The 18,664-nt window shown below is 43.1% G+C and overlaps 1 protein-coding gene across 1 annotated transcript in view; it reads left to right on the top strand.

Annotated features, from left to right (window-relative positions):
- Positions 1-1,841: 1,841 nt before the first annotated feature.
- LOC307071314 (tudor domain-containing protein 7B-like) overlaps positions 1,842-18,664 on the top strand; it is a gene marked incomplete at both ends in the record, with an annotated part of 30,177 nt that continues 13,354 nt past the window's right edge. The window contains 8 exon segments of the mRNA XM_079730300.1: positions 1,842-2,042; positions 10,569-10,713; positions 10,952-11,135; positions 12,652-13,152; positions 13,656-13,693; positions 16,053-16,084; positions 16,244-16,414; positions 16,524-16,579. Coding sequence (XP_079586426.1) covers positions 1,842-2,042; positions 10,569-10,713; positions 10,952-11,135; positions 12,652-13,152; positions 13,656-13,693; positions 16,053-16,084; positions 16,244-16,414; positions 16,524-16,579 — 1,328 coding nt within the window.

The following is an 18,664-nucleotide window of genomic DNA, read 5'->3' as shown; positions in this document are numbered from 1 at the left end:
CTCGTTCATTACGTCACTAAACTGCACCCCACACACACACACGCACACACACACACACTGCCAGTGATATGCGCACGATAGTTCCCCGTGCTCATGAGGTACTTTCTCGTGCTCACCAGTTACTTTCTCGTGCTCACGAGAAACGTTAATTTTCAATTTACCGTCCCTTTACGGTTTCCGTACCCAGCCATGGTTCCAGAAAATGGAAAACAAAATCAACCACGCAGGTCGCTTGTTATTCTTGTCATCGGCAGAGCACTGTCAATCACGCACAGCCCGGTCAACGGCACACGTGATTGGAATGTACGTCAGCAGAGAGCAACCAATAGGTTTAGAGCCAAATGGTCCCGCCCCCAGGAACTTTTTTTTTTTTTCCTTTTTGCAGATCAACGATTTCAGACCTTTGACTCGGGGAGTTTCAAAACGAATGCGCGACAGAACACTGCCAAAAGTCAGTGCTAAATACTTCGCAATGGTGTAAATTTACACCTTTACAAGTTTTTAAAAATAAATATTCAACCTTTCAAAACTTATTTCTCAATGTATGAACACCTGTTTGCAGAATCCCATTTACAAGGTTTCAAAACCGGGAAACAATGAAATACACTGTTAGAACAGTGCCAAATTTGAAACTCTGCAAATGCGCTGGTGACATTTTTGAAACTTTGAAAATGTGTTGGTGAAAATGATGAAGAAGATAAAATAGAACACAAAATCATGTTTGCAGATGTTTTAATTTTTTTTTCAGGCTATAATCTCTTTTTTCAGTTTTGCAAAACCTTTTTTACAAGGTGTTGAGTTTTCAAACCCAGACTTACAAGCCTTTGAATTTTTTTTTTTCAGGTTTGAATTATGGCAGGATACTGGCTCCATACTGTTGAAGCTCCCTAATCTGGCGACGTAGAGCTTCGTTCTCTTCGGCCAAATTACTCGCCCTCGCTCCCGTTTGAGGGACAACACAGTAGTCATGATCTGGAGCCATTTCGGTTTCCATCTCCGAGTCTGGCTCTGGGGGGTGGACTCTCGGCCCGAGGACGTCGTTCCCAGACACTCGGTCTGGGCGCAGGTAGTTTGTACCCATTCCACGTAAAGTAAACGGGTACGGCTCCCTTCTTCAGCCTCCTCAGCCCCCCGGCAGTCACATCAACATCAGTCTGTTTAAAATGCCGACTACAGACCCGGGTGCTTTTGGTCGGGTTGAAGTCTTCCCTCCGGATTCTCTGCTTCCACTCAGCCCGTACCGCAGCGTCAACGGGGAATGAATGAAAGCTAACTTTCTTGTTGTACCGTGACGAAACGGTACACAATGGCACACAACAATGAAGTCCTGAGGCTCGCACCCTTTGAAAGGCAAGTCGCCTCCCTCGAATCCTAAAAACACTCATTGTGTTACTGAAAAAAAAGGATCTCTCTGGTAAACTAACTCTTTCGTAAACAAACAAGCTCGCTCTCGCTCTGGTTCGCTGTAGCTGTTAGATCACCGGAAGTTTGGACCGGAAGTACTGGTCCACACACTGAGGTTAGAACGTCAACGGTCGCCATATTGTGCACGGAGCAAACTCCTATTTGACCTTAAACTCTCGCGGGCGAAACCAGAGGAAGAATGTTAATGGTAAGTAAGTTGAAGGAAATTTCACGCAAATGTACATTTTTTGTTGCTTAATTTCGGCATTTGCGTCTAGATTGTTCAATACTACGTCATTTAATACTTATTGTGAATTGTTCTGACATCCTTTTTGTCTTAATGTGTGGGCTAATCGTACGCGTTGATGACCGCTAGCTACCAAATGTACACGTGTAACTTTACTTTTCGCACTTTCCCCCCCCCAAAACCCTTTAAGATGGATGGTGAGTCAATTAAAAAAATGTTGAAGTCGGTGCTGCTGTCCTCGAAGGAGGGGGTGCCGATTGGCCGGCTTCAAACCGAGTACCTCTCGCTGTGTGGGGAGCCAATCCCGCACAGTAAACTTGGCCACCATAGCTTGGAGGAGTTCCTCCGCAGCATTCCCTCCGTTGTGCGGATGGAGCACCGCATGGGCGAGGTGAGCTGCTGCAAATGTTATCCCTATTTATTTAAGTACTACTCACCAGGGGTTGACACTTAGGTTTCAAAAGCACTTGCCCGTCGGGCAAGTGCAGGTCATGTTCAAGTTGCCCGAATGTGATGTTCACTTACCCAAATTAAAATCAGAATCGTGAACGGGCCTCTTTTTGCCAGGCACCCGGCCTGGTTTTGGGGGTCTCAGAAAACTCATCCTAGCTCAGACTGAAGCTGAATGTTAGCTTCCACACATGTTTATTTATCGAACGGTCACATCATGCCATGAAGTGTTTTCAGTCCACCGTTGCAACCTATTAAAGCTATCGCCCAGTTATATGTAGAGCTGCATGCAGGGCCAGCGCTCGGCCTAGGCGATTGCCTAGGGCGGCAAAGATATGTCTTTTTTAACTTTCACGTTTATTGTAGGTCTAACTGAATAATCACAATCGCGTTTCTAGTAGTGTTGTCAGTCACGATACTGGATTTTCTAACTTAGATACTATATCTGGGAAAATATCCATATTCTATACTATTTTCGATATCAGCAGAAAAGTTTTTTCAGAAAATAACGTACCCAAAGTAAATCAGTAAGGATTTTCACCAACTTAATTGGTGAAATGGTGGCCCATGACATACCCCCAATGTCAGTGGTGGAGGATGATGGATTTAAAAAGCTCATACGTTTTCTTGAGCCAGATTACACAATGCCCTGCAGGAAAACAGTTAGTTCCAGGGTAATAAAGCTTTATTGTCATATAAGAGGACTTCCTCCGCAGCATCCCCTCCGTTGTGCGGATGGAGCACCGCATGGGCGAGGTGAGCTGCTGCAAATGTTATCCCTATTTATAAATACTCCTCACCAGGGGTTGACATCTTATATGACAGTAACCTGTCACTTTATAGACCAAGAGTGGCAAATGCAGGCCCATGTATTGGCCACACAAAATATGGAAGAGAGGCACACAGCAGAAAATCTAAAAACGGAGTTGGAAACGGTGGTGGCGGAGTGGAAGGTCAGTGTATGGGTAAGTGTGTGCGTGGGCCAACCAATCCCGTGATTGGGAGTCGGTCTGTTGCTTTGCGCACACGCTCCAACTGGCTATTAATGACGGGTTCAAGGCTGTCCAGATCCTGGAGCGCATGATCAGAGCGTGCAGCAAACTGGTTGCGAATTTTCATCACAGCACAACTGCTACGCAAGCACTCGCTGTGAAGCAAAAGCAGATGTCCGTCAAAGAACATGCACTTATACAGTGCTGCAAGACCCGATGGAATTCCATATATGGAATGTTTGAGCGGCTGACAGAGCAACGGTTGGCTGTCTGCGCTGTGCTGTCAGACCGCTCTGTCAACAAACCCGCAGATGCGCGCAACCTCGAGTTAAAAGATGAGTACTGGAGACACATGGAGGAGATGGACCCTGTCCTGGAAGCATTGGCGATGGCCACAACAGCGACCTGCGGTGAGGAGGCGGTCTCAATTTCAGTGGTCTACCCGATGGTGTGCGGCCTGATGAATGAAAATTTGCAGCCATCAGGTGGTAATGACAAAGTTGCGACTTTAGTCTCTGACTTTAGTCAGAGAGAGTTTTCTTCGCTGCAGGCCTACTGGTGTCAAAGCAACGCTCTCTGCTTCTTCCCGACAACATGAATATGCTGATATTCCTTAACAAGAATCTGCCCATGTAATTAATATAACTATTATTCAGGCTATTCCCACTATGGGAATTATCATCATTGTTTGATTAATGTTGTTCTTGGCCATTTATAAAAGCTTATAGACTTTTAATATTTGTTTTCCAGACCATGCAACGATAACGAAAAGAAGACCCGCTGAGAGAATCAGCATCATTCAACTACCGGCACACACCATTTTGTGTGTGTGCCGGTAGTTGAATGATGCTGATTCTCTGTGTGTTGGTTGGTTTAAAACAACAATTCAGTCTAATGCAGTCCTGTAGTTAATTATTATTATGTTAAAAATGTTTACATTTCTGGACTAATATTCTTTCAAGGCTGCAGTTTGTGGCGCCGCTGTTAATTTTCTGCGTGTGTTAAAATTACCGCAGGCATAGGCCTATGCAGTCCTGTAGTAGACCTATTTTATCCTCTGTTAAGGTGAACCTAAATTATTATTTATTATCATTTTGTTTAAAAATGTGGACTCACTTTTTTCCAAGGCGGCAGTTTGTGTTGCCGCTGTAAAAAATATATTTTGTGTGTGGGGACGTTAGTTAAAAGTACCTCAGTCTAATGTAGGGCTGCAACTAACGATTATTTTAATAATCGATTAATCGGTCGACTGTTTTAGATGAATCAATGAATCGGATGAAAAAATAAACATTTGTATTGCTGCAACTTTATTCAAATACTGAACATTACTTCAAATTCACAGTGCAGACTGAAGTGTAAAAACACCAGGTTATTGCTCCAACGTCCCAGAACTATTAAAAGTAATATTAAATGATGAAAAAATATAACACAAAAAAACATACAATGTATGATATACATTTATATATATATACAGTATATAAGGGATGTCCATAGTTAACCGGTCAACCGATAAGATCTTTAACCGGTAAATACTAACGGTTAAAAATAAATTAAATCATCTTAATTTCTCTCAGATGACAGGAGATCGTTAATTTTTATTTATTGATACAATTTTCGAGACTCCTTGAAATATAACTTGTATTATTGCATTAATTGCTGATAAGATGATCATAGTTCAAGATAGGACGTTAAACAGGTCATAATTCCATCTTTACTATCTATTTTATATTGCTGGGAAAACAACTTTTCGCCAAAATCTCAAATTTCTTTTTTTTTTGTGTTGCATTTGAACACATCAATCATATTACTGAGCCAACCTGAACACATCACATTTGACACTGGTTGTGACTTTTTTTTAAGCTAACTAGCTCTATATCCTGCCGATTTTAACATGGATTTAAAAACTGGATTACTATTTTTAACTGACGGTACTTTCTACACCGTCCGGTTGTGTGATTACTACCGCTGCTTTGAATGACTGTTGATGCACGTGGTGCCGACTCCGAGCCCGTCTGCCCACCGTCTGCAGCAGCAGCAGCTGACAGAGTTTTCGGTTGGACTAGACCGATACTGAGTTGAATAAGTTTTTTAACCCAAAGACAGCGGAGGAACAACACTTTTATATAGGCCTACAGTCCAGTGTTAAGATATGACCAAAATACAAGCTGTGGTCGCGCACGCTAAAGCTCGCTGTGGGCGTGCATGAACCATGAACCAACCTGTCGGCGGCTGGCTGTAAACAGTGCCGCGCCTACGAGTGACGTATTTATCGCGCGACTCAACGAATCGATGACCAAATTCGTTGCCAACGCTTTTAGTAATCGATTTTATCGATTCGTTGTTGCAGCCCTAGTCTAATGCAATCGTGTAGAAGGCCTATATTTATCCTCTAAGGTGAACCTAAGTAATTTATTTTGTTTAAAATATGTTATCAACTTTTTCGAGGCTGCCGTTTTCGTTGCTGCTGAGTTCTGTATATGACACAGAAATGTTTCCATTAGACATGTTGATATTATCAGTGCATAATAAACTGGTATTGAAAAATCCATTGTTGTCCCTTAAAAATAGAGATTTTATTCTCATCGTGTTAGTTGTTATCATAGCCTTGTTATATGCCTATATAGGCCTAAAATAAATACTTACAGGTAGGCCTATTTGTTTTTACAAATTCTATGGCAAGTTTTCTGTGTGACTTATTTAGGCTAGCCTACTTTATAAAGCATAATTGTATATGTCTGGCATTTGAGTGGTGGCAGTGATGCGGAGGAATCTTTCTGAAAAGCGGCTGCACCCTCCATTGGTCGTATAGCACTATATACACTTGGTGTCTTACGTTTGCTGATAGGTCTTCAATTCTCTGCACAACTGTGTTCCTGGACATGCTAACATTGTTAAATTCCTGCAGTTTCTCAGGGCACATTATTTCAGAAACTTTTGTGACACACTGCTTTACAAATTCACCATCGGAGAAAGGTTTCCCATGTTGTGCAATCAGTTTTGCTACCTCATAGCTAGCCATTGTGGCACTTTCTTGTGTTTTGTTGGCCCGGCTAAAAAACTGTTGAGTTTGCAGGCTTGCTGCCATCTGTTTCACTTTAATTTGTCGCTCTGCACCAGTATGGGACATGTAGCTGCTCTAATGTTTAGTTTCATAGTGTCTTCGTATATTGTAATCCTTCATCACTGCAACACTTTTTTTGCAAATTAAGCACACACTTCCCCTTGATTTCTGTGAAGAAGTATTCATTTTCCCACCGTGGCTGAAATTTTCTGCACTCACTTTCGATCTTCCGTTTCTTTGGTTCTGCGATCTTTTCTCACTGCCGGGAAACTTTTTCTTTGATTGGACTTGTAATGGGGAGACGCCTGACTTGTTAGAACAGGAACAGTAGCTCCACCTAGTGGGTTAACTAAGAAATGCAATAAAGTCAAGCAAAAAATAAAATAAAAAAAATTAAATGGCCATATTACACAATTGTTTTAAATGTGCCACGGGCCAATCAGTTTTGACACCCCTGCACTAGTGGGTTAACTAAGAAATGCAATAAAGTCAAGCAAAATAATAAAAAAAATTAAATATATATATATATATATATATATATATATTAAAAAGGCCATATTACATTATATTTTTAAAATGTGCTGCGGGCCAATCAAAAATGGGCCGCGGGCCGCAGTTGGCCCGCAGGCCGTAGTTTGGACACCCCTGAACTATACTGATCGACCTTCTCTCCTTGCATATGAACTTAGTAAGTTTCTTTGTGCAAGCCTCTTGTTTTGCAGATAGTGAGCTTTTGGCAACAGTTAAAACAATTGGTCAAGACGTGGCTGTTTAGATGGAGTTGATGACATCAGGCCATGTTTATTTCGGTGCTTTGTATGTGCTCTCAGGTTGCTAGTGGTAGAATGGTAGGGAAGCTGTAGTTCACATTGCTTGCATCTAACTTTGTCACCAGGTACCACAATTTTGCTGTAAACTGACCAAAATCCCAAATATTGCCATACGACTCTTTTCAGATTGTTCAGATAGCAAATCTCTGAGGCTGAAGTTGGGTTGTAAACTCTCGATGTTTCTTACAATTGTCGTTTAATGCTTTTTGTTTTGTTATTTTCCAGGTTATAACTAGCTGAGCAGCAGGAGTGTTCATTTTTTATTCATTTCACATTCTAATAATATTCCAATGCAAATGTTGTTTTTTCAAAAAGTACATTTCAAGGCATTAAGCAGAATGCTTTTATCCAAAATGACTTACAATAAGTACATTTGTCAGAAGATTATTATTATCATTTTGTTTAAAAATGTGGACTCACTTCTTTCCATGGCTGCAGTTTGTGTTCCTTACTGTCGGTATAGTAAGGAGGTTCATAGAACCAAGTGCTAAGCACTAACAATTGTTAGGTAAACCCCTTCCCCGTATACAACAAAGCTAGCTAGGATAAGACGCTACACAATGCTAAGTACTATTTTGAAGGGCAAGGACGTCCAACATACAATAAGTGTGTAGATTAAGTGCCAGGACGTACAACATACAATAAGTTCATTACAGGGATGTGTGAGGGGGTAACGGGGATGCTATGCAGAGTCTAGGTGAACTCTGAACAAGTGAGTTCGAGTCTTTTGTGAAAGCTGGTGAGCGACTCTCGGGTCCTGACATCGGAAGGGAGCTTGTTTCACACTGCGGTGCCAAAACAGAAGAGTTGTGACTTTGATGATCGACCCATGCTTGCTTTTAGTTATGGTGGTACAAGGCGTCAAGCTGAAGTAGTTGAGCGGTGCGCTTGAGCTTCGGTGTGTGGTCTTACCAACGCTTGAAGGTAGGCAGGGGCAGTTCCATTGACCACCTTGTATGCTTGGACCATCATCTTAAATCTGATGCAAGCTACTACAAGGAGCCAATGGAGGTCATGGAAAAGGGGGGTAGCATGGGAGAATTTGGGTAGGATGAACACTAGGTGGTAGACAGCGTTCTTGATACGCTGCAAGGGTTTAAACACGAAGGCAGGGAGTCGAGCCAGGAGCGAGTTGCAGTAATCAAGGCGGGAGATATCGAGCGCTTGGACCAGGAGCTCAGCTGCTTCCCTTGTAATGATTTTGCAGATGTTGTAGAGGGCAAATCTGCAGGATCGGGCCACGGCGGTGATGTTCGCTGTGCAGCATAACTGATTGTCAAGTATGACACAGAGGCTTCTCGTGGCTGGTGATGGAGATGCAGCAATGTCCTCAACAGTGACCAGTAGGTCCATGTGAGGGCAATCTTCCCCTGGCATAAGGAGGAGCACTTGTTGAGGTTAAGCTTCATGTGATGGTCATTCCTCCAAGTGCCAATATCTGCCAGATATTCTGAGTTGCGTGTTGCAATCAGGGTGCTGTCAGAGGAGGGGCAAGAGGATTAGCTAAGTGTCGTCAGCGTAGCAGTTGTATTCAAATTTTTAATATTCGTTGATGGCCCTTATGTCTACTGTTGATGACTAAACAATTTAATTATATTCAAGGCCTATGTTTCCTTATTACTCATATTAATTAGGGATGTCCTGATACCACTTTTTCACTACCGATACCGCAGCTTTGGCTAGCTGCCGATACCGATATCAGTCTGATATTTGTTTTTACTCTTGAACAAATAATAATAGAAAAATATATGGAAGCACTTTTCTCATGATTGCCAATAAGCCAAAAAACATTAAAACATCTCACTAAAGAAAAGTTGAATGGCTTAAATTAAATGAAAAGATTTGAACAGAGTTCCAAAGTAAGTAAACAATATAAAAATGCACTCATTTAAAAAAAGGTTAAACAAATAGCTAAATGGTTAAATTTTGAATACATTTGAGATAATATATAGAGTAGCTGAGCTGTTACAGCTGATAGTTTGAATCATGTTTGAATCAAGTGTGTGCGCTTGTGCATGCGTATGTGAATTGTTATCGACGTTATTCTTTCACATCTAGTTAATGAGATAAGCTCACAACATGATGAAGCTTGTAAGTTTGGACTCCTTGGAGTCTCTATCATATAGCATATCGTTTGTGTAGATATCATGACGTGAAAAAGATAGTTTACGTTAGCCTTTAGCTTCTACTGTAAGAACATTGGATATGTAAGAAGCATCAGCCTCTAGCCATATATACGGGGGTCCCCACACCCAAACGCCCAATATATAATAATCATTTTAATAGATTGGACTAGGGATGGCGAAAATTTAAAATATTCTTGACTGACCACCGAGCCTCTAACTGGTTGAAACCGGTTAACCGATCAGATTAAAATGTGCTATTTGAAATAACAGCCATTTCGAGCCGTGCCAGCCGCCTGCTATTTCGTAACTCTGCTTATCTCTCTCCCGTTCTGCCTCAGACTCACACACACACACTCTCCGAGTGAGAGGCAGTGGCTCTAACCGCGGCACGACCTGTGTTCGAATTGAAACACAAGGCATGCTTACTGCAAGTTGACCGTGTGTAGAGAGCGGGCTCGGACGCCCACAATGGTCTGAGATGGCACGGACCTCGTTGAGACCCTGCGCGGGATTCACCAGGGGCCAATCGGAAAAGGGCAGCGTTAGGAGCTCATTTGAAACATTGCCGCGGCTCATTTAAGAAAATGACAGCTCCAAAGAGACGCTGCTTGTTTAGTTTGGAGGATGCGGAAAAATTGAGTGTGAGGGATAATTTTTTTCACTTCACACAAAAAGATCTTTGAATGAGATGGCTAATTGTAGTCTTATAGCATTTAGTCTACTCTCCATAATTTAGAGATCATTTTCTCCGCCATTCGCATGCGGGAATAATTAAGACTTGAGAAATTAAACAGTGGGCTAGAAACGCGGTGTCTGTCCAACTTCCAATAAGTCACCTCATCTGATCATCTTTTTGTGTGAAGTCAAACCAACACCCACTCCACAGTCCACACTGACCACAAATTTTTTTTAAACCGACAAGCAACAAGATTGATCGGTTAATGTTGATAGGGTCAACCATCGGTCAAACGGTCATCTGTTAACATCCCTAGATTGGACGGTCACAACGTCCGAAATGGTTCACTTTTGCGATAGCCAAGCTTGTGCTTGCCGATCACAACAGCTGTGATCTGCTCTTGCCCAAGCTGGAGTGTCTGATGTGACTGCGTGATCGCGCTCGGCAACAGCCGAGGTGTGCCGTGCAACAGCCAGGCTGTTTCTTCTTTACGGTTGAATCACTGTCAAACTGCTGACATGACTGTACAACAGGTAGCTCGCATGGGCATGCGCCTAATTGGCGACTATTGTTGTTATCGCGTGAAACGCTGCGCAGATCACATCATATGTATTTCTCCCCTCCAACATCAAATCCAGCGTCATGGGTCAATATCGGACCAATGCCGTGGATCGGATCGGGACATCCCTAATTAATAAAAAGAAATTTCCCGATCACTTTGTAAGTGACGAGATGTACTGTAGATGTACTACTTTTGTCTTAATAGTGCCTATGTCGTGTAGATGCGGTGCTTTGCTGCTGTCTGCAAGGAAACGCGGCACATCGCTGAGATGGTGGCACGACAGAAGACGTCCAAGAAGCCCGGCCGCAGCCAGCTGGTCAACTGTAGGCTGAGGTTCAAGCCCTCCAACCCCTACATGCTCAACGGTGTGTTCCACAATGTACTACCTGGGAATAATCTAATGGTGCTTTACATTTCAGACCATTTCTGCTGTCTGTATGTCAACCTTTTTGTCTGTTTATACATACAACTATAGTGCAGTAACAGACTGTTGCTACACTATAACTGAATGTAATTTTTGTCGTGGCAGCCTTTATGTCCAAGACAAATCTCTCTTGGGACAAATTAAGTAATCTTGAACTTCTTTCGCTTGCTCTTGTGTAGTGAAGCGAAGGTCGATTCTGCGGCAGCCCTCAGTGGGGGGCTCCTCAGGCTGGCTGGCGGCCCGTCCCCGGCCCTACTCTGGCCATGGAAGATTAAGTGCTTCAGGAGACTACAGGTACCACAGCAGCTCCTCCTCTCCATGCCCCGTGTCCGAGGCTCCACCTCAACAAGCTTCACTCAGGACGTATGGGTCCTGCAGTAGCACTAAAGCTGCGTTCACACCAAAAGACACATTTGTCGCCGTTCGTGTTGTTGCGCGACAAATCATAAACTATCGCTGTGCAAGTTTTGTCAGGGAGTTTGTCGCGCTACATCTTTTGCCCGCCAACGGTGCTTCATGCCAATTCATTCTCAACCATGGCCGAGATAACCACCATTGCACGTCTTTACCTGTTGTGGAAGAGGGAGAGACGTCGGGAACCCGACGCAGTCTATTCATAATATTGTAAAAACCACGGAAGAGGCAGTGAAAGAAGTATTGATTAGACAGCGAGTTATTAGATGCCTAATAAACCATTGGAACACACAAGACCGGTAACCATAGCAACGCCTGTAAACAAACCCCGCAAAGCCCAATCCCTACGGGAGTTCTCCGCGCTACGGCCATCCGGAGGCGCACAGAGCTTTTGGCCGTGATATTATATATATAAAATTATATTATATTACATACTATTATATATAGAGCTCTGGGAGTCGCAAACGGCAACAATCACTTTCTCCTCCATGCTGCGGTTCACCCCGGACTGCACTGCAGGGAACTGTTGGCCGGTTGAACGCTGATTGGTTGTTACGTTACGCATGTCACTCAGTGGCCACGCTGTTGAACGCTGATTGGCTGTCATCACGCGAATGTCGCGGCAAAGTTGAAATATTTCAACTCAAGCGAATTTGTTGCGCTGCAAATCCTCGTGAACGCGCCTGCCTGTGCAGGGCGAAAGTGTCGCGCGACAAATCAAAACTTGTCGCAGGTTTTTGCTCACGAAAAATTTGCCCGATTCGCATCTCTAAGTTGACTTTGTATGGAGTCGTGTCACCCCTTCGCGTTTGGTACGAACACACCTTTAGAATGGAGCTTAAAGTGCTACTGAATCCACCATGTCTTGAACTTCGACATAGTAAGCTATATAACGACTTAATGCAGATAACAGTGGGGTCAAATACAGTGGTGTTTTTTATGTCTCTGCCGGCCAGTTTGTATACGTTTAACTGCTCCGAACTCGGGTCTGGTTCTTTTTGTGCCTGCAAGAGTGTACGCTAAGAGGTCAAAGGTCATACCAGCCCATTAGCAAACCAGAGTCGCTGTCACTCTTTGCTTTACTAAAACCTTCTTGAGTTAAATAATGTGGCAGAATAGAGAACATTTAGAACATTTAGCGTAACAAATGCAAAGATTGGCCATAAAGGTTTGATTTATTTTGTGGACCAAAACTTGGATGTTTGAGTCATTTTGTGAAGTAATTATACGGCGATTCACTGTCATGTTGTCCACAAATTTCGTACTTACTGGGAAAGAAGGAACATATGATCACAAGAGCATCATGAAAATGGTGAGTTTGGTTTCTTATCATTAGAGCATCAATCAAGTTAAGTAAGTTCATGTATCATTTCATCGATTCTTTAAGGAACTATTCCATCCACTGTGAAACGTAATTCGCCCATGTCCCTTTTGCCCTGAGTCTAAGTCACAGTCTTGTGTTCAGACAACAGGATCAGGGGACCAGCTCAGCTGTCCCCATCCAACACAGAGGAGCTTCTCTTCAGCCCGCCTACAGACCCCCGCTCCAGGCTTTCCTACAACCAGCCTACAGACCCCCGGCTCAGCCAGCCTACAGCCCCCCGCCTCAGCCAGCCTACAGCCCCCCGGCTCAGCCAGCCTACAGCCCCCCGCCTCAGCCAGCCTACAGCCCCCCGCCTCAGCCAGCCTACAGACCCCCGGCTCAGCCAGCCTACAGACCCCCGGCTCAGCCAGCCTACAGACCCCCGCCTCAGCCAGCCTACAGCCCCCCGGCTCAGCCAGCCTACAGCCCCCCGCCTCAGCCAGCCTACAGCCCCCCGCCTCAGCCAGCCTACAGCCCCCCGCCTCAGCCAGCCTACAGACCCCCGGCTCAGCCAGCCTACAGACCGCCGCCTCAGACATCCTACAAACCCCCGGCCCAGGCTGCCTACCAGCCTTCCTCCTGTCCATCATCCCAGGCTGACAGGTACAGAAAGTAGAAGGGCTGTAGTCAACCAATCTCGGTCGAATGAAATTCAACCAATCCACCATCGATTGGTTGATTGGGAAAAAAACAAAAACCTCAGGTTATCGCTAGATTAACTTAATTAACCAAATTGCACAAACAACTTATTTGACATGTTGTAAATTAGGGCTTTTCGATATGACGATATATATATCGGGGGATGAGAATTTACGTCAGTATTTCACGTCAAGATTACCCTGCTTTACGTTCACTACACTTGTGTCTGTACTTTTTATTGTTTCCTATTCCTAAAAGGGTTGCACAGTATACCGATACTAGAAAGGTATCAATACCCTGCCTTAAAAAAATGGTACTCTACCCTATTTATTTTTAGAACCGGTACTTTACAAGTGACCGTGGGTGACACCGGAAATGGGTAAGCTGCACTGCTAAATGTGTCTACGTCTAAATGTGTTTTATTATTTCCAATTGTTTCTGACATTCTATATGTGTCTGCACTGCAGGAAAGAGGTGCCGCTGAACAACCACCAAAAGCCTGCAGGTATGTTTCAGCCGGACTCTAGCTCCTCTTTTAGGTCACATGAAGATTAGGATGGGAAAATAAAATACAAATACATGCAGGTATTTGAATGAGAAAATGCGGTTATGGGCGTTATATTCCTAGTAGCAATCTCTGTACCATCTTGGTTCCAAACGCTAGTTGGGTGGTGCAGCCGAGTGCGTCCGCTAGCCGAATGTGGCCCAATGGTTTGAGTTGATGTTTGCGCAGGGTATTTTAATTTATTTTTTCCACTTAGATCTTTCTTGACAGTTTTTGACAGTAACATGGCAGTTGTAACAACATTATATCAAAATCGTCAAATAGAAGATGGCAAGAAAAAAAACAAAGAAAACTACCTTCTCATTCTTATATCCTGAGGTTGTAATTATCTATTAGTTACTGTTCCATTCCAATGTCTTCATTTTGAGTCCTGTAATGTTTCCATTTTTCCCACTAACAGTCGAATCGGGCTTGTTGAAGTCTCAGTTTCTGTGTCAGTTTATCTGTTACAGCTATCTCTTCAAGAATAGTAAGCCACTGATTTTTTTTGTTGGTGGTGTTTCTCTACAGCAATGTCTGGTGATAGCTTTCTTGCTCGCTATTAGCAGTATTTTGATTAAATATACATCACTCGCAATAGGGCTGGGCGATTAATCAATTTTTGATCGCGATTTTGATTTTACAATTACAATTAGGGTATTTAGCAGACGCTTTTATCCAAAGCGACTTACATCGGTCAATATACACATTGACACACCGACGGCAGAGTCAACCATGCAAGGCAACAGCCAGCTCGTCAGGAGCAGTTAGGGTTAAGTGTCTTGCTCAGGGACACATCAACAATCAGCTAGGAGGAGCTGGGGATCGAACTAGCGACCTTTCGGTTACAAGGCAACTGCTCTACCTCCTGAGCTAAGCCGACCCCTGATTTTAGCGTCAAACGATCACAAAATTAACATAATCAAGTTTTTCTTTTTTTTCTTTTTCCTTAATTTTTTTCATTTAATGTTTTATAGAAAGGGCAGAACAGCTGGATACATATCTGTATATTATTTTAAATTGGAATATTTTCTTTTTGACCATTTTGTGTATTTTTTTAAAGGGGTAGTTCGGAATTCTGGACATAGGGCCTGATTCCCAAGTTAGCCTTGGTGTTCTCTATCATTGGAGAATATTTTCAACACATTTGAACACAGTCCTTCTAGGTGCAGAGTTCGCTCGTGCTAGGCTAGCGCATGGCAACGGGCAAATATAATTGAACGGGTAAATCAATTATAACGCCTATAGATAGACTATAGATGTAAATGTCTGTGTTGATAGAATAATGTTAGAAATAAAGCTAACCTCGCATCGCATGAATCATCGCATTTTGAGGGACTACTTTCTTAGCGGCAGCGGTATTTAACCTAGGTATCAGTCCGCCACTGCCATAGCCTACTACCAGGAATATAACACTGCTGCTGAGACACAGCAGGTCCCTCAAAATGCAATGCAATGCTAGGTTGGTTTTATTTCTAACATTATTCTATCAACACAGACATTTACATCGACCGTCTGGCGTTACTGTTGATTTGCCTCGGGTGTACTGTAGAGTGGGTAAGACTGTTTTATTAGCAGGCTAGTATTGCCCGTTGCTGTGCGCTAGCCTAGCACGAGCAAACTCTGCAACTAGAAGGACTGAATGAAATGTGTTAAAATGTCTCCAATGATAAAGAACACCAAGGCTAACTTGGGAATCTGGCCCTATGTCCAAAATTCCGAACTGCCCCTTTAAGGGAAAATTTCAAAGTTCTCAGTTACAAAGTATTTTTTGGGAGAGACATGCTGAATAAATATAACATGTTTTCAAACTCAAAAATAATCGTGATATCAATATTGACCAAAATAATCGTGATTATGATTTTTCCCATAATCGAGCAGCCGTAACTCGCAATAATATTCTCTTTTTGAAATTCACATAGAGCCCCAAACCACTTTTGGGGACCTCATATCCTAGTATTTGCTTTAATACCTCATAAACCATTTCCCAAAATAGTTTTTTATTTTCTGACAATTCCAAAAAACATGTGAATGGTCAACATCATAAAACCCACATTCCCGCCAACATTTCTGACGTTTGTGAAGTTGCCTTCACTTTTGGTGTTATAAAGAAACAAATCCGATTCTTCCATGAGTATTCCCTCCAAGCTTGTGAATTGGTGGATGAGTGATGTGTCCTCCACATATCATGCCAATCTTCATCTGAAATTTGTACATTGAGTTATTTTTCCCATTTCATCTTGATTTATTAAGTTGAATGTTTGTCGTTAGTATTCAAATCTTTATACATTGCTGAAATTATTCTCATGTTACTTTACAGAAAGACGTCCTCAGGAGCCAGTTCCCTTACAGGTAAACAACTTATTTCTATCAATAAGTGTCTGTCTTGGAAGTCGGTCATCCATCTTCCATTGAAAGGGTTTACCTCCAGCTACCAAGAAGGCAACTGTCCATTAAGCTGTAAACTGGTGTAACAATCTCACCAACGTCTTCTTGCCCCCGTGCTTACAGCCAGAGGTCTACAACCCAGAGTTAGTCCAGAGCAGACTCTCTGATCTGCTGTCAAAGCACTGCAGCGGCCTGTGGCTGTCCAAACTCCCTGGGGTGTACCTGGAGATGTTTAGTCAGACCATCCCCCCTCAGGCCCTCCAACAGCTGGACACCTGGTCCCACATCTGCATGGTACGTCTCTCGTCTCGTTTCGCGTTTGCTCATTCGCGTAATCGAGCAATCTCGCACATAATACATTTCAAAGTGGACCGGCCCACTTCCTGATCTTCCCGATCTCCAGTCCCTGCTGCAGAGCGAATTCAAATCGTCGGCACAACGGGCTGGGGGTCTAACACCGTAATATATATAAACTAACCGCATTTCACATTAATGGCAAATATCCCGCTGCTTCGGGTTTTCCTTTGTAGGCGCGTCTAGAGGAGGCGCGGGCAAATCCGGTGTCAGTGCGTGTGCAGTGTATCAGTGATACGCCGGTTTAGGGTTGTCACCATACCAGAATTCCAGTAGTCGATACCTATACCTGTGAATTTCCACGATTTTCGATACTGATCGATACCACGATTTTTTAAAACAGGACCCATGTACTTTTAAATTCACTAATTTATTGAAAACTGCTTCGAAATGTCAAGTATTTAACACCACTGTGCTTCAACATCTTTTTGCACAGAATTTAAATTGCAGTACCAGGTTCCAACAGGTTACTATACATTCAAAAAAGAACATCAGTGGCCTATAGCCATCCAGTATAAAAACAAACAATAATGTGCTTATAAATATGGTCATAAATAACAACAATAGTCAACTATTTGACATTCAAAAAAGAACCGCAGTTGTGTGGAGCCTTCAAGTATATAAAACAAACAATTATGTTCTTCTTATAAATATGCAATATGGTCCATGCACAGAAACTCTTGCTACTGCCCTATTCAGCTTTTTTGCCTAATTTGAATTTGAGTTATATTTTCTGTGCCTTTCAAAAGCTGCAGTGATTTTTGGCTGTGTTAAGGTACGGCCACACTGAGAACGTTACGCGGGTTAGAGGAGTTCAAAATCAGCATTTTTGCATAGGGAACCATTGGTTAAGGCGAGTAGATGCGTTACACACGCTAAAGCAGCGCGTTAGACGCGTTTTACGCACCTAAGTAACACGCCCAACGCACCAACGCGCAGAGTTCAAAACATTGAACTTTTGAAGCGCCAACGCGTGACGCTTAGCCGCTATAGCCAGTCAGCGTTGAGCTTGACCCGATGTCACTGGCAGAGATATGGAGGATGCACAGAAGCAGAAAGAACATGGACGTCGCCATTCATTATCGAAAATAAGCCCCTTCAGGGCGAAGCAAGACACCTCCGCTGGGCGGGCTCATCTAGCTGCGTAGGCGCATTGAACCATTTTTGTGACACACTGATCAAGCGTCAGGTAAGGCGCGTTACGTGCGTAATGCGTTCAGTGTGGCCGTACCTTTAGTGTGTGACTTTATTCCTGCTTCTCCTGGTCTGGCTCACACTGGTACTGTAAAGGAAAAAAAAACAACAACTTTAGTTTAAATAACATAAGGTAAGAGACTGTCAGACAGTATCTCATCATGTCACCTTACGTATAATGACGCAGACCGTATCGTTACATTACGTTAAACATCTACATGAGGGAGCGACTGAGCGAGAGAGTAGAAGCCTATGAGTCAGCTGCGCCACAGCTGACTCTCATGCCCAAATGACGGAATGGAACATCCGCATATTCGGGTTAACGTATAACGTGACACAACAGTGATAGTAAACGGAAACTCACTCACCTTGAATTCTCTAAACAAGTCGGGGTGCCTGTCTTTGAGGTGTTTGGCCAGGTTTGACGTGCTTCCTCCTTTCGTTTGAAAACTTCTGAGGCACTGGTGTATGTCGGCTTGTTGCTATGCGGAGATCAAGATGAATGAACGGAGCGATATTTATATTTCAAAATCCCGTAAAAAACAACAAAAAAACAATTAAATTGTGGCGCTCGGTGTTCATTCTGTGGAGCTGCGCCACACATTGGTCTATGTATGGGAAACACTGATGAAGTCTTTGACACTTTCTCTAACTTGACTCTCTTTGGTGGTCAGTGCTTTGCCTTTGCGGAATGTGAAATATTTTGGAAAACCACCAAATAATTTCAGTGTAGGAAAAGCCCTGATATGAAGGGCTATTTAAATCTGCTTGCACTGTGTTGTTAAGTGTCCTTGAACTATTTTATTTATAAAATAACTAGTGCTGTCAAGCGATTAAAATACTAAATCGCGGGCTGATTACTGCGAGATAACAATATTGCGTTTATAAAAGTTCCTTGCAGCGCCGTCCGGCAGCCCGCAACCTCTCACTCACTCAACAGCCGCAACACTCACAGTTTTTGTCTAGAGGGGAGTAACTGAGCGGCCCCTCCGGAAG

Source organism: Pollachius pollachius, assembly GCF_949987615.1.
Source record: "Pollachius pollachius genome assembly, chromosome: 2".
In the NCBI taxonomy this organism is placed as follows: domain Eukaryota; kingdom Metazoa; phylum Chordata; class Actinopteri; order Gadiformes; family Gadidae; genus Pollachius; species Pollachius pollachius.
The sequence above is the reverse complement of the archived record's forward strand: the minus strand, read 5'-3'. Positions and strand labels throughout refer to the sequence as shown.